Source organism: Octopus sinensis, linkage group LG25, assembly GCF_006345805.1.
Source record: "Octopus sinensis linkage group LG25, ASM634580v1, whole genome shotgun sequence".
In the NCBI taxonomy this organism is placed as follows: Eukaryota; Metazoa; Mollusca; class Cephalopoda; order Octopoda; family Octopodidae; genus Octopus; species Octopus sinensis.
In genome coordinates, this window is record NC_043021.1 from 24852159 (window position 1) to 24875916 (window position 23758).

The 23758-nt window shown below is 39.6% G+C and overlaps 2 protein-coding genes across 3 annotated transcripts in view; one reads left to right on the top strand and one right to left on the bottom strand.

Moving 5' to 3' along the window:
• Positions 1-7461, top strand: part of LOC115224468 (RNA N6-adenosine-methyltransferase mettl16-like) — a 35503-nt gene extending 28042 nt beyond the window's left edge. The window contains 3 exon segments of the mRNA XM_029795378.2: positions 1813-1902; positions 3189-3314; positions 6630-7461. Coding sequence (XP_029651238.2) covers positions 1813-1902; positions 3189-3314; positions 6630-7448 — 1035 coding nt within the window. The 3' untranslated portion in view covers positions 7449-7461.
• A 7136-nt stretch (positions 7462-14597) lies between these two features.
• The window catches only part of LOC115224236 (cytochrome P450 4F22), a 39744-nt gene continuing 30583 nt past the window's right edge, over positions 14598-23758 (bottom strand). For both annotated transcript variants that reach the window (XM_029795025.2, XM_036513336.1), the window contains exons 10-14: positions 22765-22960; positions 21486-21565; positions 19938-20003; positions 16392-17480; positions 14598-15964 (exon numbers count right to left, since the gene is read on the bottom strand). In XM_029795025.2, coding sequence (XP_029650885.1) covers positions 17357-17480; positions 19938-20003; positions 21486-21565; positions 22765-22960 — 466 coding nt within the window. In that variant the 3' untranslated portion in view covers positions 14598-15964; positions 16392-17356. The remainder of the gene's footprint in view (positions 15965-16391; positions 17481-19937; positions 20004-21485; positions 21566-22764; positions 22961-23758) is intronic.

Sequence of the window (23758 nt, forward strand, 5' to 3'; positions counted from 1 at the left end):
ATTTGTAATTCTGACAAAAAATGGATACGAATTTCATTATATCAAGCAGCGAGTCAGAATTCGAAGGATTTTCTACTGGAGACCTTCATAAATCTAACTCTATGACTGAAAAAAAAAAGCACGTGGTATTTGATAATGAATCTGATGTTTCATTTTCCGAAAGTGAAAACAGTGAATCTGAGACCTCCGATAGCGATAAAGAAAACAAATTGGCACTTGAATGGAGTGAAAATTTAAAAACTGTTTCTTTCGGTGATTTTTCTGAAGAAACTGGACCAAGCCACAGACTTTCCCAGAAGAGTAAAGCCTTAAACTATTTCTTTTTACTTTTTCGAATGAGCCTATTTGAAATCATTACAGCGGAAACGAACCGTTACGCTAAACGTAAAAAAGCGAAAGAAACGATAGTTAGTGGTTTCCCACAACCTTAAATGAAATTAAGGCCTATTTTGCCATAAATATTATTATGGGTATCAGAAAGTTACCCAGAATAACAAATTCTATCGTAAAATTTTGTTGTATACCCAATTGAATATTAGCTAATAACCCATTTTCTATAGCGATGTTTGAACAAAATTTTAATAATTTTATATTTTGTTGAATTTACCTGTATCTACCTGCAATTAGAGTCACTTTGTGACAAAAATTATAGTATAGAATTGGTTGAGAATATTTCATTAAATTATCTTCCAAAAATCAGATTAATATATCGATAAATAAAAAAGTTATAGTTGTTTAATGAAACCAGACTAAATTTATGATTACGTTAGAAATTAATTGAAACACATAAGGGGTGTAATTTGGTCAGAAATATAGTAACGAAAGGGTTAAGGAGGTTTTATAGATTCAAGAGAATTGTCCCCAGCAGGAATCGACAAACTTCTTACTCTTTTACTCCTTTCATAAAACCATTGATAACCTGTTGAATCGAATCATGGACATTTCTAAAATCAAAAAGTGTAATTAATAAAAAATCATTCTTTTGTGTCATTCCCACTTTCCAATAAAATTAGTGAATACTCATTAATATTGCTTCGTTATTTGGCTGGGAATAACCCCAACACTTCCAGTTCCAGTTCATTAATAATTCAGCGCTCAAAATAGTGGAGATGCGTGGTTTAGTGGTTAGGGTTTTGCACTCATAATCCTAAGAATGTGGTTTCAATTCCTGGACCAGGCAAAGCATTGTGTTCTGGGGCAACGCACCTCATTTCCTGTTGCTTCAGTTCATTCAGCCAGCAAAAATGAATAACCTTGTGATGGGAAACCAGCCCAGTGTGGGGGGAACATATATATTACCGAATCTGGGAATCCAGCCTTATGAGCCTTTTTTTCTTTCTTGAATGCTCAAGATCATTTAAAGGGTTCATTGACCCCTTTGATATACTTTGCAGCGTTTTGTCCATCTTGACATTTTGAGTTCAAATCCTGCAAAGGCCAGTTTTACCTTTCATCTATTCAGGGTCAATAAAATAAGACCCAATTAAGCTTTAGGGTCAATCTAATCAACTATCCTCCTCCTGCCAAATTTCAGCCCCTATGCCTTCTGTAGAAACGATTATTTATTGTTGTTGTTGTTGTTGAGGTGAGTTGGCAGAATCATTAACGTTTAAGACAAAATATTTAGGGACATTTTTTCCAGCTTTACATTCTGAGTTCAATTCCTGTCAAGTTTGACTTATCCTTTCATCCTTTCAGGGTCAACAAAGTACCAGTCAGGTACTGGGGGCCAATGACAGTGATCCTCTGCTTGTTCCCTTCAAATCTGCTGACCTTTTGCCTTATTCATATTTATTTCTATTTTTCCTTTAGATTCCCGTCTTCTCAAGCACAGAATTCTGTCAGGGCAAAACAATGAGATGGGGTCTGGGCTGGAGCTTTGACGAGAGTGTCTCTTTTACCGTGAGTATCACTCGTCTTGTGTGAGTGAGTGTCTGAGTGTTACTTGAGCTGTTATGGTTTTGATGTATGGACAGATGTTGCTAGTGAAATGTTTACCCAAACAAATTAGCTCTCACCGGGACTTTTTTCTTTGTGTATATTGGACTCTTTTGCCAAAATGCTAAGTAACATGGACATAAACAAACCAACACTGGTTGTCAAGGGGTGGGAAGCATAAACACAAAGACATACCCCCCACACACACATATATAAGCATGTACATCTACGGTGGGCTTCCACACAGTTTCTGTCTACCAAATTCATTTACACGGCATTGGTCAACCTGGGGGTTATAGTACATTAGCTCATGGTACCATGCTCTGGGATTGAACCTGAAGCCATGTGGTTGCAAAGCAAGCTTCTTAATCACACAGCCAGTCCTGCATCAGACCGTTGTGCGATTGATGCTTTTCAATTGTGATTTTGTGTCATGGCTGGCTTCATAAGTCCTGGTCATGGTTGGGTGGTCAAGGGGTTTGCACCTCTGTGATTTTATGTTCAATCCCACTGCACAGCACCTTGGACAAGTGTCTTCTACCATTGCCTCAGGCCAACCAGTGCCTTGTGTGTGAAGTTGGCAGATGGAGACTGTGTTGAAGCCCATCATATATCTGTGTGTTTGTGCTTACCTCCTCCACTCTGCATCACTTAACTGGTGTTGGTTTGTTTACATCCCCATAATTAGCAGTTTGGCAAAAGAGACCAATAGAATTATTTGCTCCTGCCACCACCGAGATCTGCCCCCTCAGTCGGATTCACCTGGGCTCACACCTGTGGCTTCCATGTTCACCGTAGCGCCCTCCTACCAGGTTTAAAAATATTGGGGTTGATCATTTCAACTGAAACCATTTGGAGTCGTGCCCCACCATGGCCACAGCCCCAAGAGTGAAACAAGGAAAAGATGAAAGAGAGAGAAAGGCCTGAGATCAAGTCACAGCTGGCTAAGCTAGCAGGTTACTAAACAGGCTGGTTGATGGTTCATATCTCAGTATGGCACCAGCTTTGGCCCATGGCCCTGGCAGTCCACTCTTGTTGCCTCAGTTTCTCTAGAATTTTGTGAATGGGTCTTACTTCTGTAACAAGCAACAACTTGTGTGTGTGTGTGTGTGTGTTGACATCTGACTTTTCCCCACTCTCATTAATTATTTCCAGTTCCATTTCCTCTCCATCTGTGCCCAACTCTCCTCAATATATCAATATAGCATTCTTCAAATGTTATTTATTTATTTGTCTTTTCTCTCCTTCAGAAATCTTATTTCAAAACTGAAAAGAAAAAAGAGAAAACGCCCCTAGCACTTTGTATTCCAACTGAAATTGCCATCGATTTTCCCACTTTATGCATTCACATCAAAGAACTTTTGCAGGAACTGAAGGTATTTTTTTTTTCTTTATTAGGTGTTGCTGTGTAGTTGAGAGTCTTGCCCACCATGCATGTCGTTGTGGGTTCAGTCCTGCTGTACAGCACCTTTGGCAGGTGTCTTTAACATAGGCCTGGGCTGACCAAAGCTTTGTGAGTGAATTTCGTAAACAGAAACAATAAGGGAATTTCATCATCATCATCATCATCATCACTTAATGTTTTCCATGAGTTGGAGAATTTGCCAGGAGCTTTCCAGACACCAGTTGTCCGTTTTGGCTTGGTTTTTATGGCGGGATGCCCTTAGAGTGCACTGGGTGCTTTTTACATGCCACCGGTGCAGATGTATTTACATAGCACCAGCGTGAGTGCATTTGATGTGGCACCGGCACCTGCAAGACAAATACCTCTCAGCTGGGGGAGGGAGAGGGGGTCATGGCCATAAAAGACATTCCTGTATTTATGGATGGCCACTGTTTTACTTAGCTTGACATGCCCCGTATATATATATCACCATGACCGACCAGGCTATCAGATGTTGCTACACATCACTGGTCACAATGCGCTTTGCATTGTTTTACCCTTCGAATGACGCCACCCCGCTGGCTAAGCGAGCAGGCCAACAGAAGAAAGAGTGAGAGAAGGTTGCGGCGAAAGAGTACAGCAGGGATCGCCACCACCCCTTGCCAGAGCCTCGTGGAACTTTGTGTTTTCGCTCAATAAACACAACGCCCGGTCTGGGAATCGAAACTGCAATCCTACGACCGCGAGTCCGCTGCCCTAACCACTGGGCCATTGCGCCTCCACGTACATATATATATATATATATATATATATATATATATTCATATATATGTGTGTGTATTACTGTTTCTTTACTGTAACATGTGATAGTTGTTGTAAATGAGTATCCCTGTCATACAAGCAGTGTCATTCATTTCCCGTCTAGCTCTGTGAAAATATTACTTTGCTTGGAAACAGCTAAGGGTTAGTGACAGGAAAGGCATCCGACTATGGAAAATCTCCCTCAACAAGTCTCCATCTGACCCATGCAGGCATGGAGAAGCAGATGTTAAACGATGATGATAATTTCCCCAAAAAGAGACAGGTCAACTGCTTAGAGCATCAGACAAACTGATTTTATGTTTTGATTTCAAATCCCACCAAGGTTTGCTTTGTCTTTCCTCCTCCTCCTGGGGTTGATAAAACAAAGCAGGGGTCAAGACCTGCTTCTGTGGATGATTCAACTCTCTCTCTCTCTCTCTCTCCTTCCTTCTCCTTTAAATATGTGATCTTCATAAATGATGTTAAGAAATCATTATTGTTATTGCCAGGGTGGAAACATCATCATCATCATCATCGTCATGTCTGCTCTCAGTTCTTTTACTCGTGTCACTCATGCAAACCCATTGGCACGCAGAGGGATCTAGACTGGTGGCCGCAAGAATTTCAAGTTCCCCTTTGTAATTTATTCAGATTAAAGGAGGAGAAAATCAATGGTGCACCTTTTTTTTTTTTTTCTTTTTACTTGTTTCAGTCATTAGACTGCGGCCATGCTGGAGCACCGCCTTTAGTCGAGCAAATCGACCCCGGGACTTATTCTTTGTAAGCCCAGTACTTATTCTATCGGTCTCTTTTGCCGAACCGCTAAGTGACGGGTACGTAAACACACCAGCATCGGTTGTCAAGCAATGCTAGGGGGACAAACACAGACACACAAACACACACACACATACATATATATATATAAATATATACATATATACGACAGGCTTCTTTCAGTTTCCGTCTACCAAATCCACTCACAAGGCATTGGTCAGCCCGGGGCTATAGCAGAAGACACTTGTCCAAGATGCCACGCAGTGGGACTGAACCTGGAACCATGTGGTTGGTTAGCAAGCTACTTACCACACAGCCACTCCTGCGCCTATGTTTATTAAAATATCTTTCGATTGTTTTCTATTTGTTTTCCTCATAAATCTACAGGTTTAGGGTCAACATGATGTCTTGTTTAGTATACAACAGTAAAGTAATACAAAAATCAGATTTCATTTATTTTATAGACAGTGTCAATGTCTAAAAGTTATGTAATTTATTAACGAGCCTCGTTTGGATATGTAAAAATCAATATTATTTTTATGACAAGAGGGTGCTGAAAAATTCCTAGGGTATTGTGAAAGGGCCTGGTTGGAGGCCCAACCTTTCGAGTTCTTTTACAGGGCTTAGAAAAACTGAAGGACCCCTGCAATAAGTGTGTGAATCTGAGAGGGGAATATGTTGAATAAACTTGTAATCAACTGATCCTCCTCTGTTTTCTTTTATCCAAAGCCAGAAACTTTTCAGCCCCCCCCCCCTTGTGTATTGATTTGGGATAATGTACAAAAACAATATATTAGAAGAAATGAAATATATTTAAGTCTTACAAAGCCTTACTGTGGGTTAAATATGAATGTAAATACATTCTTTCTCTACTATTAGTGTGTGCTAAAAAGACAGAGTGGTCAATAAACTATGAAATGGTATATAAAGAAACCTCCCTCACCTTCTTTTTTTTTCTGCATATCAGCAGCATAAAAAGAAAGCATTTACATTATTATTTGACCCACAGGCAGGCTTTGCTCTGCTTAAATTTATTCCAGTTCTGATTAAGCTGCTATTTTACTTAAAAATAGATGTCATACATAGTTTATTTTGTATAATTTTTTAAGCTAATTAAGTTGAGAAAATGTTTAATTAATTTGGCAAAGCAGAAATGATTCTGACCCTGTCAACTGCAGCATCAGTCCATACTCTTTACTCTTTTACTTGTTTCAGTCATTTGACTGCGGCCATGCTGGAGCACTGCCTTTAGTCGAGCAACTCGACCCCGGGACTTATTCTTTTGTAAGCCCAGTACTTATTCTATCGGTCTCTTTTGCCGAACCGCTAGGTAACAGGGACATAAACACACCAGCATCAGTTGTCATGCAATGCTAGGGGGACAAACACAGACACACAAACACACACACACACACACACACACAAACACACACATGCATATATATATACATATATACGACGGGCTTCTTTCAGTTTCCGTCTACCAAATCCACTCACAAGGCTTTGGTCGGCCCGAGGCTATAGTAGAAGACACTTACCCAAGGTGCCACGCAGTGGGACTGAACCCGGGACCATGTGGTTGGTTAGCAAGCTACTTACCACACAGCCACTCCTGCGCCTATGTGGCTGTAAACAGAGGAGTTTAGCTCTGATGGAGAACAATGTGTACTTCACCTGTTTATTTCATTTTTTATTGAATCCCTTGTCTCACTTTCTTTTCTCTTTCTGTCAGATAAACTATGTCGAAACGAAAAGCAACAAATGGATTTTAATCATGAGTCTTTTTGCAACGGAGAACACTTGGTCTCATCAAAGACGGCAGCGCCGACAAAGACTGCGAGAAGAACAAAGGAAACTTGCCAAAGACGGCAACACTGACAAAGACTGTGAAGAGGCAACCCCTTCTGCCAACCCTACTATTACCTGTACTTCCTCTTCTTCTTCATCTTCTACCTCTGTCAACACGGACAGTAAAGTTTGCCGGCCAGGCTTGTCAACTGATGTAGCTGAATCGGTTGATGGCAGTGGACGTTGTGTCAGTGACTCTTGTGGCACTGGTGAAGAACTTGTGTCCAAAGAGTCTAAAGATGCTGCAGTTGAATCCATTGTTGAAGAGGAATCTTCTTATTCTTCATCAATTGAAAAAGCAACACCTTCTGCTAAAAGGAAGAGAGAATCAGAAAGTTATGAAGAGGAGGGGGAGACGACTGCAGCATCCGGTCCCAAAAGGGGTAGAAGAGGAGAGTTAGGGGTGAGTGTGGGTCAAGAGACTGAAGAGAGGGCAGAGAAAGAGGAACAGTGCAATGAGAAAAGGGACGTGCAACAGAAGACGGACGGTTGCAGCAATGCAGCAGATGTTCGTCGTTGCAGTTTGTCCGAGGAAAGTGAAAAGGACAAAACGAGTGAGGGCAAGGATTACCTGTTTCAGTGCTCCATGTTTGTGAAGAGGAAGCTCACCTACATGCAGCTGGAGCTGGCATTGGTTGAAGGAGACGGCAGGGAAATGCTTCATCAGTTATTACAGTTTTTTAGAAATAAACTGTTGCCATGACAACGACAACGAGGTATTTTTGTTTTGTTTTCCATCTCCATTATGTCTGTTGTTGTTTTATTGATTTTTTTCGTTCTTGTTTGCTTAATTAGTTTCGTTAACCAGTTTCGTTTCTATTTCACAACTGAATAATTGAGCAGACAACTATTCAAATAAATGGGTGCTGGGTGGTTAACGTGTTCACTTCACACCCTTGTGGTACTGGGTTCAATCCCAAAGCATGATCCCTTGGGTAAGTGTTTTCTATGATAGATTTTGATTGAAAATTACTTTGGTTAAGAAGCTTGCATCCCAACCACATGGTCTTGTGTTCAGTCCCACTGCCCAGCACCTTCGATAGGTATGTTCAACTATAGCTCCAGACTGACCAAAGCCTTGTGAGAGGATTTGGTAGATGGAAACTGAAAGAAGCCCATCAGGTGTGTGTGAGTGTGTGTACTCTTGCTATGATGTGATGGTTGTAAACAGGCATCCCTGTAATACAAGGGGTGTAATTCATTTCCAGTCTTCCACAGGGAAAAATTTTATCTTGTTTGGAGAGAGGTGAGGGTTGGCTACAGAAAGAGCATCCTGCTGTAAAAACTGTGCTTCAACAAATTATGTCTGACCCATGGACGTTACATGATGATGATGATGACAAAAATTAAAGAATAGAAGGTTCCAAGAGCTGACAGACTGTATGATGCTTGTGTAGGGACTGCAAAACTTCCTGATAGTGAGAAGTAGTCCCAGAATGCAGAAGACTTGTGAAGAGTGGAAATGAAGCAGGTTTGCTCTGTTGGATGAGCAAAATGTCAATGTGCATGAATGACAGAACACAAATGGGTTGAGAGAAAATCAACACGCATGTATAATACACACACACACACACATATATATATATATATTGGTAAAAATGGTAAGATAACAAAAGATAACATTGACAGATATATATATATATTTTATATATTAAATTAGAGATAAAACCACTATTAGGCAAATCAAACAGTGAAAATCATAAGCCAATACATAGAAATAAAATTAATTAAAAATTTTATAAAAATATAAAATATAAAAATCCAATTAAAATATTTGAATTAAAGTTAAAATTTTAAAAAATTATTTCAATTAATAATTTAAACTTATAAATTATAAATATATATGTGTGTGTGTGTGTGTGTGTGTATATCTCCTTTTTAATTTGTTTAGGGTAAATGCACTCATAAAAGCTTCTATGCTTCTTCTAGTTGTCGGCTACAGCCTGTTACTGCCATCTTCCAAAGTTATATATATGGAACTCTCCCTACAACTTTGGATAAATACAGTAATAATTGAAATGATTTGTGGATGGAAATTTTCATACTTTATTCCTGCCGTGTGACACGTCTCTGCATAGCACAGGTTCGTTTGCAACTGCGTTCTCACATCCATAGGATATTTTTAAATAATTTTTACAAAATATCGATGGATCTTGAGCATGTCTTTATTCCATGTCTGTGCTTCATCAGGCGTTTGACATTCATGGTTTTTGCTGGACCAAAGTTTACATTTAAAGACCTTTACCATTATACACCAGTCAGGAAGCTCTGTTAGATTTTTGGGTGGCGCTTGTGAATTGCCATAACTTATCAGGGAGAGAGAAATGTAGAAGAGTCAGAGGAGAAAATTGGGTGTTGCTTGCCGTCCATTATGGCCGGCCGACAGGAAAAAGGAAGAAAGTCAGGTGAAGAAACCAATTAGGTTGGAATGAGGGATTCCGAACCCCTCCTCCTCCATGTCTGTCACAGAACCCTTCCTCCTCCTCCACTCCATGTCTGTCACAAATGATTCGACACACAGGAAAATAATAAAGAACAAAGTTTCATTTTGACATTATCAGTTCCGGAACAATAAGAGACCAGAGATGACAAAGTTTACATTAAGAACAGTGAAATTGTCTTTTACTGCTTCCAGCTGCACTGCCAGGCACCGTCTTCTTAAACGGCTCCGCTGTCTCTTCACAGTTTTTGTATTCCATTTATCGATAGTCACTATTTCCATTATTCTCATCAGTTTTTTTCCCAAAATATAGATTTCGCTTTCATGATATATTATTATACTTACACTAAGTAGGCTGAGGAGTTGTAACGGTATCTGTAATAATTACAATCAATTACGTTCATTTACGTTTGTAGTGACATTATTCTGTTTTAATATAGAAAATCAAATCCATTTTTCTCAAGGATGCACAGTTTGAACCTTTCACTGATATACATACATACACACTCATTTATATATATATAGTGTGTGTGTGTGTATATATATATATATATATATCTCAGACGCCATGATAGATAGTTAGCCACTACACACATTTTTTTCTCTCCTTGTTTTTTCTGTGTCCCTTTCTTTAGAAGAGCATAGGCTCGAAACGTAAAAGACTTTTTCTATTCCTGAGCGTTATACTAATACATCTGTTTGTTTTGTACACCACCTGTCTTCGTCTTTTGCTGTTTTTTTTGTAAACTCTCCCTATATATATGTATATAAATGGGTCTTTTACTTGTTCCAGTCATTGGACAGGTGCCACAGTGGAGGGTTTTGTCAAATAAATCGACCTCAGGGCTTGTTTTTAAAGTCTGGTTAATATTCCTTCAGTGTGTTTTTGCTAAGTTACTGACACTGGCTTTCAAGTGCTGCTGGGATACAAACACAAAGACACACACACAGGTATATACACGTGTGTCTGCGTACACTGAGCTTCTTCAGTTTCCATCTCCACTCACGAAGGCTCTCATTGGCCTGACACTTGTCTTGGATAACATGCAATGGAACTGAACCTAGGATCGTATGATCACAAAAGAAACTTCTTACCACTCAGCCATGCCCATATATGTACATTAAATGAAAAGTCCTGTCGTTGATGTCTCCACCCACTCAATTAGTTGACCTTTGATGAATTCCTGTCATTGGTGACATCGTCATCATTTAACATCCACTTTCCATGATGCCATGGGTTAAACAGTTTGACTGGAACTGGTAAGCTGCACCAGGTTCCACTTGTCTGATTTGCCATGGTTTTCTGTGGCTGGATGCCCTTCCTAACACCAACCACTCTGAGAGTGTAATCAGTGGCTTTTATGTGCCACCGGCACAAGTGCCATTTACATGACACCAGTAACAGCCAGGACTACAATTTCACAGCTGCTGTTTTACATAACACTGGCAATGGGCCCAACTACAGTTTCACTTGGTTTGATGAGTATTTTTCAAGCACAGCGTATCGCCAAAGGTCTCTGTCGCTTGTCATTGCCTCTGTAAAGCCCAACGTTTGTAGATCATGCTTCCCCTATTTCTTTACTGCCCACAAGGGGCTACACACAGAGGGGACAAACAAGGACACACAAACGGATTAAGTCGATTACATCGACCCCAGTGCGTAACTGGAACTTATTTAATCGACTCCGAAAGGATGAAAGGCAAAGTTGACCTCAGCGGAATTTGAACTCAGAACGTAGCGGCAGACGAAATACTGCTAAGCATTTCGCCCGGCATGCTAACGTTTTTGCCAGCTCACCGCCTACGTTTGTAGATCATGCTTCCCCACTTCGTCCCATCTCTTCCTTGGTCTACCTCTTCCACAGGTTCCCAACACAGAGATTGGCACTTCTTTACACGACTGTCCCCATCCATACACGTCACATGACCACACCAGTGCATTCATCCGTATTGCACACCACATCTGATTCCTCTTATGCCCAGTTTTTCATTCAAGACACACTCTGTCGCTCATGCACACTGACATTGCACATCCAGCAAAGCATATTAGCTCTATTTCTTTCAGGCTTACGCATGTCCTCAGTAGTCATCACCCATGTTTCACTACCATGTAATATGGCTGTTCACACAAGCATCATACAGTCTGCCTTCCATTCTGAGGGAAGACAGACTGTATGATGTTACCAACAAAAGTAGAAGCTCTCTAAACTTTGCCCAGCCTGTTCTTATTCTAGCAGCTATGCTCTCAGAGCATCCACCTCCACTGCTGACTGGGTCACCTAGGTAACGAAAGCTATCAACAACTTCTACCTTTCCCACTTAGCATTTGATAGAGTTTATTCTCTTTACATTTCTAGCGTTTATTGTACCTGTGCATCTGCCACACACACACAAAGACTATTTTCTCTGTTAACCTTCCTCTGATATTGCTGCACCTCTTATGTGTCCATAGCTTGCACTGGGCACATCTAATGGACTTTCTGCCTATATCTTTTCTAGAGCAAGGCCATCTACCTGAAGGCATTTGTGACTTGTCCACTTGCCTTTAGTTTTTGCTAAATTAACTCTAAGGCCTTTAGATTCTGGACCTTGCTTCCACACTTAGAATTTCTTCTCTCGTTTTGATAGTGAATCAGCCATAAGAACAAGGTCATCAGCATAGACAGACTGCAAGGGGCAACCAGTCTTAGATTCCTCAGTTATTGCCTGGAGGACTATGATGAACAAGAAGAGAACCCCCTACTTGTACCATGAATTCATTGCCTTACTGACAGCATCTCACCAACCACTCATCTATCCCAAGATAAAGGAGTGGGGTACCTCTCAAAGACTTTCTCCATGTCAACAAAAGTTAAGTACAGAGGTTTATCTTTGGCTAGTAACTTCTCCTGCAGCTGTCTTACCAGAAATATAGCATCAGTGGTGCTTCTTCCTGGCACAAAACCAAACTGCATCTCATCTAGACTCTCTTCTTAATTAATTGGGCTATGACCCTCTCTTTAACTTTTATCACCTGATCCAACAATTTGATACCTCTGTAATTATTCCTGTCTAAGGCATCACCTTTACCTTTGTCACAGTTGACTATGATGCTGCTACATCAGTCACAGGGTATGACTCCCTTGTGTACAACCTGATTTACTATACGGGTAACTAGACCATAACCCACACTGCCAGGTTTTTTAAGCATCTCAGCAGTGATTCCTGATGGGTCAGGATCTTCACATCCTTAACGGCTTTATCTACCAAGCTATTGTCTATTCAGATTCTCTCTCTCCCATGAGTTCTCTACATTTAGCAGTCTCATAGTGGCACTTCCAAGCTTCTTTCTTTGCAGAGTCCCTAACTGGAACTGGACCATCATTCATACAAACTCACTCCTCTCCCACAACATCACAATTCTCCCTGGCACACTGCCTTGCAACCCAAAACACTTCAAGCTGCTGGCCCTCGTGCTGCAGAACATTGGCAAACTTCTTCCTTTCTGCTTCAGCCCAGGCTGAGTATACCTACTTCCTAACTTCATTTCTATTTGCTTGATATAGCTCCTTGCTACTGCCACCCTTCCAGTCCTTCCAAGCCTGTTTCTTTGCTCTAACGACCCTATCGACTACAGTTCCACCATCATGTCACTCTAGGTCTGGTTGGGACTTTGCACCACCCACAAATTTGCTCTGCAGCTCTCACTAAGTTGTCTTGTAGGAACTTCCAGTTATCCTCTATTTTGCAAGTCTGTAACTCCTCTTCTTTCTCATCAAATGCTTCAGTTTGGACATCTCAAAGGATTCTTAAGTTTCCAGATCCTTCTCTTCCAAACTGGCTTGCCTCTTGAAATCTTTTGTGCCTGCAGTTTGAAATCACTAATGAGTAACCTATGCTGAGGGGTACATCCTTCACCAGGGAAGGACTTTGCATTTATGAGCAACTGCGAATCCCGCTTTCTAATGAGAATGTAGATGTTCTGGCTAGCATGGTCACCAGATTTACAGGTTATCTGGTCACTGGCTGGTTTACTGAAGTTGGCGTTGCAAATCATGAGGTCATTTGCATCACAGAACTCCAGCAACCTTCCTCATTTCAGAAGCCAATTCCGTGGCCCCCATGCACTCCATGGAAGATACCTAGGTGCTGCCCAACATGTCCATAGAAATCACCAGCCAGGAAGATAAAGTCACTGTCATTTATCTTTGAAGCGACCTGCAAAAGAGGGTCATAAAAGTGGTCCTTTTGTTCATTTGGCAGGCACAGGCAGAGATGATTGTTTCTGTGCCATTCAGCAAAACTAGTCTGAGCTTAAGTACCCATTTCTCTGCTAGAAGTATGCCAATGCCTCCTACCTCATTACAGTTGCACCTGTGGGGAACCTGATTGAAGCCCCCTTTCACTGAACTTCTCGGATGCATCTCATCGTCTCCTTTCAAGCATCTCAACAATCTCACCAGACCAACTTTTCAATGTGCCAACATCGACCATACCAGCTTTGAGGGAAGCAGCAAGTAACATGGAGAGGGGAAACTGTCGCTTTCAGCATCTGAAAAGAAGGTTGTAATGAACGTTGGCCAACAAACATGTTGTAGCAGTTGTCCTTGCATATAAACCACCATCATTTATGCTACCTCCTCTGGATGTGGGGTGTTATACTAGCGTTAGTATAAGCAATGTTAATATAGATACGAGTACATGTCTAGGCTAACTGGTTACCCTCAAAATGCCTGTAGTCTGAGTTTCAGGTCACCCCTGAGCTCTGGCATTTTGAATTATCAAAGATATTTGAATAAATTTTAATATATTAATTGAAAATTATTCACAAAAATGATTGTCTTAATATTTTATAAAGATTGTTTTGTGCGCAATATTATTAAAACGAATGTTTTGTGGCCGAAATCCAACTCAATTGAAGGGAGGTCACTCCTAAACAATCCTTGCGGAAATTCTGTTGCCTGAACGGGCTTTTTTTCTCTTTTTTCAGTGAAAAAAAAGTTCATCGTTCAACACACGTTGGAAGTGTCTGAACATAGAGAAAACAAAGACAAGAACTGCATCACATCATCTGCTGTTTGAGTAAAGAGGGACAGCGAGAAGTTTAAGCTGGATGAATTAACGCCAGATATGTTGATATGCCTGACTTAGGGGCTTACTATCGAAAAGGAAGTCGAAGTTTGGAACTAGAATTCTTGCAGAGCTGGAACAAAACCAAGATGTAAGCCTACAGCAAGTGCCTGGAGAATGGGAAAGGATTGGCAAATTGAGACACAACACAGAGGAAATTGAATGTAAAAGATTGTTTCCAAGTAAAGCGAGTGCAAAATGGTGAGGAAATTTGTGAAGGTGAAAATCAGAAATACAAGTGTTAAAATGAAACTGGACCCTGGAAGGGAGATATGACCATTAAAAAGAGAAAGAACTCGGAAATATGTCAGAAAGCAGGAAATAAGTAAATTGCAAAAGGTAGCACGTGGTGTTATGGGAAAAACCATTTTTACGGTGAATTCCTATGTAATGTAACATTTTGAGGTGAAATGAAAAAAAGGCAAAGATACATGTATTAAAAGATTCACTTAATCTATTTGACAGAGAAATCTATATTCAAAGTATGGAATATGTCCATAAGTGTTTTGTGTGGAAGTATAAGTTGGTTCAGTGGAAGGTTTGAATGCAGCAGAGGAATGGAAACAAAAAATGGCAGTGAAACAGAATGGAAGCCAAAACGAAAGAAACAATTGACCACAACAAAATGTAAACCTTGTTCAAAAGTAGATGCTCCATGGTCAAGACTACACATCGATTTCCCTGGTCCTTTAAAAGGGTTCTTCCTATTTAGTGGTAGTTGATAATTTTTTGAAATGGCCTGGAATTTGCAAGTGTAAAAAAAAACTAACCTGCTCAACTGTGATAAATTTTTTAAACAAATTCTTTGCAAGCTTCGGCATCCCAGACAATGTCTGACAATGGAATGCAATTTGAGTCTAGCGAATTTTTAAAATTTTGTGAAACATTCATAGTAGAATATATAACTACAGTGCCATGCCATCCCAGATCTAATGGACAGGCAGAACGCTTTGTCGATACCTTCAAGAGATCCCTCAGAAAATCAAATAAGGAAGTCATGGATGAGGTGGCTGTACAGCAATTCTTAAGAGTGTACCTTGTGACACCAAATCCGAATACACCAGCAGGTGGCTCACCAGCAGAGCTGATGTTTGCAAGGAAAGTAGAATTGGTCCTTGATAAATTGTTACCTGGCAAGTAAAGAAAAAGTGCCAGGGAAGACATAGCAAGACATTGTTGAAAGTTGGTGCAAAGGTGTCTATGAGGGCATACAAGAATGGAAGGCAGAGCTGGGGAGACGGCGTAATTACCAAAGGCATAGGTAAAATGATGTATTGGATAATAAGTGGAAAAGGTATAAAAAAAGAGACATAGGAACCAACCAAGAGATTCTTGGAAAGCGAACTAAAGAAGTTGGAGGAACCAATGGAATGGCTGTACAATATGTTCCAAGTCACTGCAGGGGATTGAACCCAGGCATACAAAGAAAATGCAAAGTTTCTGAAAATAGATGCCAAGCACAAAAAAAAATATATAATTGTATGAAAAAAAATCTCAAAAAAAGGGAGGTGGGGGGGGGGGGTGAATAAAAAAAATTATTACTAAATCAAATGGTACACCCCTCCCACGTGAGGAATGGAATAACCTGGTCACTATAAGTGAAGAGAAGTACGTGAAGTACCGGAGTACGGCGTAGGCGGTCAGGAATAGTTGAGTCTTTACTGGTTTTACTCTCTTTACTCTTTTACTCTTTTACTTGTTTCAGTCATTTGACTGCGGCCATGCTGGAGCACCGCCTTTAGTCGAGCAACTCGACCCCGGGACTTATTCTTTTTGTAAGCCCAGTACTTATTCTATCGGTCTCTTTTTGCCGAACCGCTAAGTGACAGGGACGTAAACACACCAGCATCGGTTGTCAAGCAATGCTAGGGGAACAAACACAGACACACACACACATACATATATATATATATACATATATACGACCGGCTTCTTTCAGTTTCCGTCTACCAAATCCACTCACAAGGCATTGGTCGGCCCGGGGCTATAGCAGAAGACACTTGCCCAAGATGCCACGCAGTGGGACTGAACCCGGAACCATGTGGTTGGTTAGCAAGCTACTTACCACACAGCCACTCCTGCGCCTAAGTGTATTACTAAGTATATTGTATACTAAAGTGGACATTACAAGAATCCAACATTTTAAAGATTAAACAAACAGCAAATGGTGTGAAGTGTTTATTGGTTAAAACGTGAAAGAAGCCGGAGCATGCCCATAGCTTTTCAGATGATACAGTCAGATATAAATGGACTCAGTTGATATTTAGTTTGAATTTCAATGGTCAGTGGTCAGAGAGAAAACAAAGGAAAAGAAGAGAAATAATCCTCTTCCTCCTCCTCGTCAACATTTAACCTCTTCTTTTCCATGCTTGCATGGGTCGGAGGGATGTTGTTGAGGTAGATTTTCTATAGCTGGGTTATTCTTTGTGTCACCAATTTTTTTTACCTGTCTCCAAAGTAAATATTTCCCCTGGCCAGAGATGCTTTACATGGAAGACTGGAAACAAAACAACATCACTCGTACGACGGTCAGGTTTGTTTACGACTGTCATATATGTAGACAAGATGTATGAACATGCAGACACACACACACACTGATAAGGGGACACACACACACTGATAAGGGGACACACACACACACACACACACACATGACAAGCTTCTTTTAGTTTCTATTTATCAAATCCATTTGCAAGGTTTTAATCAGGTTGGGGGCCATAGTAAAAGACATTTGCTGAAGGTGTCATGTAGTGGGACTACACCCACAACCACAGTGGTATAAGGAGACATCATTATTATTATGATCACTATTATTATTATTATGATCATTATTAATATTATCTGCAAGTTCAAAGGAAGCAAATATATTTGGGTTCAGAGAAACCAGGATTCCGGAAAGACCAAAGCAGTTGTCTTGGTTTCTGCAATGACCCAGAGGGTGGGGGTGCGTTTTATGATAAATGTTATCATCTCAGATGTGTGATGAGTTATCAGACTTTTGCATTCAGTCATTACTCTTTAGTCAATGCAAAAAAAAAAACAAAAAAAAACTTAGTAGAATCCTAAAAATTGTCTTGGAATTTCTTCACCCTTGGTTTTAGAATCACTTTGATGCCAGTGTTGGACTTGAGCACAACTTCTGGGGAGGGCTCAGCTTTGAAATTTGGTACACAGAAGATTTCAAAACTGCAAAAATGAACATGGGAAACAGTAATGTTAGTAACAGTAACAGCAACAACAACAACAATAATAAAAATAATGATTACAAATTTTGGCACAAGGCCAACAATTTCAGGTCAGGATCAAATTACATTCCCCCCCCCAGTATGGAACTGGTACTTATTTTAAATGATAAAAGCAAAGTTGAACTCAGAACATAAAGAAGGACGAAATGCAGAGGACCCATCAAGCCAAGAAAAATTGTACTCTTGGCTGGTGCCAATGTCATGTGACTGGATGAAAAGCACTCATTGGAAGGGCCTCCACCTGTAGAAAACATGCCAAATTAGATTGGACCCTCCAAGCCCTACCATTTCAGTCAAACCATCGAACCCCATGTTGAATACCTTTGGTGAGAAAGTAATTTGCATAAAAAATTTCTTCTATGGACAAATTTTATCAAACCTTTTGGTTGTTCCCATCAGAATTTAAGCAGAGGATCTGATGTCTCTAAAGAGGTAATCATGTGCCTGTGGTAGAAACCTATGGATGCACAAAATGGAAAAAAAATGGAATATGGACGACTTGTTGGACAATTTTATCAATCTTTTTGACACTTTAGCGACAACATAATATGTCATTTTCCTCATAGCCATAATCAGAAGATCTGATGTCTCTAAAGAGGGAATCATGTAGGTAATTACAAACGTGTTTGTGTGAGCATGCATGCATGTATGTAGTATAGAACTGGTCAGTACTGATAGCAATGCCATCTTAATTCCCTCTGGAGACAGACTGATGTGTGCGGGTGTGTCTGAGAATATTTTCCGAAAGTTTATACTGAAATCCTTTCGGCATAACTACAGATTTCTGCCCCACCCATCGACTTTGGATGATCACAACTTTCAGAAAACTGGATCCTTTTAATGAAATTGTCTATGAATGTGTGTTATATCAATCATGTAAATTCCAAATACGCCAAAAAATTTTTTTTTTGGGGGGGGGGTTCAGAAATTCGTCTTAACTTTCAAGAAAATGGATGTTTGTTAATGAAATTCTCTACAAATATACCTTGGACTATGTAGATTCTGAGGACGTAGGAATTTGGGGGGAAAACAAATGGGGGCTATTTTTATCTGTTTCTACTGAAGCAACAAACGGGATCTTTTCGGTTTGAACGGCAGTTTTTTAAAATAATTTCCAGGTAACTAAAAATTTTAAACTTCGTATACTGGTAGAATGTGTTTATAAAACATCTTTTTTCTCTTGGCTTTATTGAGAAAATTTTATAGTTTGTAAGATATTTGTTGTTTTTTTCTGCAATTTCAACCAATCACTGACATCTATTGAAGTAAAAAACATTCTGTGCCGTATGAATATGTCCCTCATTTAAGAAACAGATTGGGTTTATTTACATTTGTGAAGAAAAAAAGATACCCTTCCCCCCACCCCTAACCCTAACCCTAAAACAGATTGAAATGCAATCTGGGTGACAATTTCATATGACACCGCTAGAAAAAACTGCCATTCAAACCAAAAGATTCCAAACAGGCAATAAAGGCAAATGAAGCCCTCACCAGAAAACTTGTTATGCTAAAAATAACAGCTAAAGGTAGGTCTGGTACACAGAAATGTGTTAATAAAACGACTTATTTGTTGCATACGATTTTTTTTTCACTTTAAGTAAATTCCCAGATAAACGTTTCTAATAGAAAGACAGTGTTTAATAATTGATGTGACAATGCCAAGAGATCAACATATTATCATGAAAGAATGAGAAAAGTTTGATAAATATGGAGACCTAAGAATTGAGATCGCCAAGATGTGGTTAGGGTACAAGGGTCAAACATAAAGGTTTTCCTTATTGTCATCAGAGCATTGGGTTCAATATTATCCAACCTGAAGAAACATTTGGACACTTTAGAAATACCCTGCATGCATATTACTCTGTTTGAGGTCCTTGTGACTTGACAGACAAGTACAGACCCCTGGAAGACACAATATCTTCAATCTACATCATAATATTGGATACTGTATGACAACTTCAATAATAATAATAATAATAATAATAACTACTTGGAATAGCTTGTGACTCTAAACTGCAGGAAGAAGTCAAGATGTGACACAGATAACCCAGGCAAATAAATAATAATAATATTCATAACAATGGTTTAAAACTTTGGCACAAGGCCAGCAATTTCAGGGGTGGGGTATATCAATTACATTGACCCCCAGTGCTCAACTGGTTCTTATTTTATCAACCCCGAAAGGATGAAGGGTAAAGTTACTCTCAGCTGGATTTGAACTCAGAACATAAAGACAAATGAAACGTTGGTAAGTATTATGTCTGGTGTGCTAATGATTCAGCCACCTTAATAATAGTAATGATGATGATGATGATGTTGATATTGATGAAGCTACTGTTTCATCAACTCTATCAAGAAAATTTTCATTTGTAGCAGAGAAAAAAAATATCAAACTTACTTTCTGACGATTTTGGCGATAATTACTTTCATTTCCAGCATGGCAAAATTCTGTCCAATACAGTTGCTGAAGTAGAAAATATATCTCTATAATGCTCTGTGCCATTATTGGTGGGATGAACAAATCTCTCCATCATTTAATATACACAGTATTTAAACATGAGCAGCTAATAGTTTCATGCTATGAAAGCACAATGATCTGACAAGCTTGTATAGCATGCTGTGTGTTTTCAAGCACTCTTTCAGGTTCATACATACATCATGGCTAGTCTTGTTTGAAAAAAGATGAGAAAGAACACTGCTCTTTGGGGAGGGTTTAAGAAAGGATGCAGATCTTTGAGAAAACATGAGAATGGACAAGAGGAGCGTAAAAGGAAAAGTGGAATGATAAAAAAAGAAAATAAGGAGTGCGGTCCATTCAAATCAATTAATATGGTTGGTGAAATTAATTTGATGGAGGAAAAGTTTGTGTGATTGCTTGCTTAATTTGGAGAGGAGTGGGGAGCGGGGTCCAGTTCAATAAAAGAAATTTGATCAGATGGAATTTGCTGAAGAAGATGTTCTAGGGCCGTTTCCTGTTGCCAACTCTCACCTGTTCCCAAGCAAAGGTAACAATCTCATGGCCAAACATGTTTTTGCAGAAAATTGGAAATGGAGGACATTGCTTGAATGATGAGATATTCTTAACCATTGTGCAATGTCAAGACAAGGTGAAGTAACCACACACACACATACATGTATGTACGTATGTTTTCTTCTGTTTTTAATTATTCAAATTCTTCCTTTGAGGAAGGAGCTTATTTCTTTCAAAGATACAATAGAATGTAGATAACAAAAACAATCTCATATTTTAAACTTGAGGAATGTCTTGCATATTTTTACTGTTCCTCTTACAGATTGTATCTGTAATGTGTGAGTCAGTCGGTTTCTTTTTCTGAAAATCCAAGTACATCAATTGTTATTAGTGTAAATGTGAATTTGTAATCTGGATGTAGGAGCTGGAGATTTCAAAGCAGTTGTTTGTGTTGTTTTTGTATGTATGTAGAAAGAAGGAGAGACAAACAGACAGACAGATGAAGTGTGTTCTATTTTAAGATCCAAATCATCTTCTTTTTAGTTGTTTCTTCTTCATCTCAGAATATTTTTCTTAATGTCTTTCCATCTTTAGTCATTAAATCATCAATCATACTCATTATTAAAAAAAAACAAAGAACAAACAAACAAACCTACTAACATTTAGTGAAACTAATGATTGATTTGTATTGATCTGTATTGATAAACATCAGCGAATGAAGATGAAAGAATTGAGGAATTTTGTGAAGATGAGAAGAGATGAAATTTGATAGGTAACATGGGCTGTCATTCATCTTCCAAGTCTCTTCCTCAACCATATTCCACCACCATTTTCTACCACTTTCTATGCATTCTTTCCAATCACCTCTCTATACTGTTACCAACAAGTCTTCCAACTCTCTCTCTCCATGCTCTTTATCTATTCTTGTTTCTCTCCACAAATAACTGTAACAAACAGAAACTCAAATGTTCTTACCGTGGGCCAGCCGAGAAAGGTATGTAATTGAACGAAGTCTGGGGTGAAGGACTGTCCAGGAACCGTTCGGGTAAAAACTCCTACAAAACAAAACAATAAATACAATTTAAAACATGAATCTGATTATAAAAGAACCAAAATGGAGCCAATCAATCAATCAATTCCGATTTTGTAGATGTTGGGGAAAAGGTTTTGTTCTGAGGTCTTTTAGTCGAATCTTTCTTTGGGACAGCATTTCTAGAAACCATTTGGAATCACTTTTGTCGCATTCCTAACAATGTTTGTTGATTATCTCCAATGCACAGACATGGCTGAGGGGTTAAGGCACTCACGGTGCAACTACGTGGTCTCAGGTTCAGTCCTACTGCATGGCATCTTGGGAAAGTGTCTTTAGCTATATAGCCCTGCAGTGACCAAAGCCTTGTGAGTGGATTTGATAGATGGAAACTGAAAGAAGCCCATTGTATGTATGTATGTATGTGTATATATATATATATATACACTCATTAAAGTATGACTCTAGAAGAAGTTTACTGTGATATCAAACCAGACATGCTGGGAATGGCATTAGACATTTTGGGAATCCTTTGCTTGCACTCAAGGCCATGACACTCCCATATTCTTGAGCTTACGACTCATATTGGCACAGGATATCTTCCCCTGTTTTGTCTTTGAATTATGTCCATAAGGTAAAGGGGGCCTGTAATGTGCAAACTTTATTGAACCTAAAATTTCATGTTGCATGATTGCCAGTGAGATGACTCTCCGATTCCGAGTCGAAAAAGAGGGCGCCACTGCAAGAATGGCAGCCACAGGGCAAACCTGCAGGAATCCAACCAGGGGTGCAATAACCTTATGCACAGAAATTGCTGACATTTTGCATGGGCAATGTGTGTTACTATCTCCTTGCCATGACACTAATAATATAAGGGGGTGCTGAAAAGTTCCTGGCTTTAAGGGTATCGTGAAAGGGCCTGGTTGGAAGCCCAACCCTCTGAGCTCTTTTACAGGGCTTAGAAAAACTGAAGGACCACTGCAATAAGTGTGTGAATCTGAGAGGGGAACATGTTGAATAAACTCATAATTAACTGACCCTCCTGTATTTTCTTTTACCCAAAGCCAGGAACTTTTCAGCCACCCCTCATAGTAGCCCACGGTGCCATGTAGTGGGATTGAACCTGAAATCGTGTGCCAGCCAAGTGAGCTTCTTGACCCCACAGCCATATATGCTGTTGTACAGCCCCACCATTCTTCTGTAAGTAACTTTCAACCAACTCACGTAGGGGTCCTCCCAAACATCAGGATTATGATGGATTGCATAGATGTTCACTGTCACCGAAGATCCCACTGGAAGCATGTGACCATCAATCTGCATCGGTTTTGTAAGGACACGGGTTATGATGGGTACCGTGGAGAAGAGACGGATGGATTCTTTGAGACAGGCTGTGAGGTAACGGAAGTTTGGGATGTCATCCCTGCAATGGAAGAGGAAAAAACTTAGAAACAACAGAAACAGCAGCAGCAGTAGTAGTAGTAGCAGCAGTAGCAGTAGTAGTAGTAGCAGCAGTAGCAGTAGTAGTAGTAGCAGCAGTTGTGTGTAACCCTAAGTCAGCTTTGATCCACTAGACTTATGACCCAAAGACATTTTTAAGTTGGTAGGGTGGAAATTGGGGAAACTTAGCTGCTATTTCTAGCAGGTGGGATTGACCATAAAGAGGCTCTTTCATTGGCTACAAATAAAAATAAGTTGTTGCTTAACCAGAGGTTATCCTTGATTGAGCACAGACACTCCAGTTGAGGTCATCTCTTCAGTTTTGTACATCATCATCATCATCATCATTGTTCTAACATCCATTTTTCTCCGATTAAACAAAAGTCAATGAATTTCAATGTCACAGGTTGAATTTTGTGAACTTCCAGAAGCCAGACCTGTTTGTTTTGTTCAGGAGTTTTAACTTCTAACGGGGAGTCTCTGTGTTTTCACCTGATCTGATCTGCACAAAAGAACAGCCAAATCTCTCTTAAATCACACCCCACATTATCACGAAGGAAGAAAAACCCAGACACATTGTGTGTTGTAGTTGTTAACATCCAAAAATAGACAGGAAGGTCATGTCTGGAATTCTTTTGATCATAAGTCTGTTTGAACAGAGTTCACCTGGGGTTAAACAACAATCTTAACCGTAAATATGAGCAAGATGAAATGTCTACATCGTTATTTAGAAAATACTTTGAGTAACGAGAAAGAAGAATAACAAGAGTCAAGACTCTTG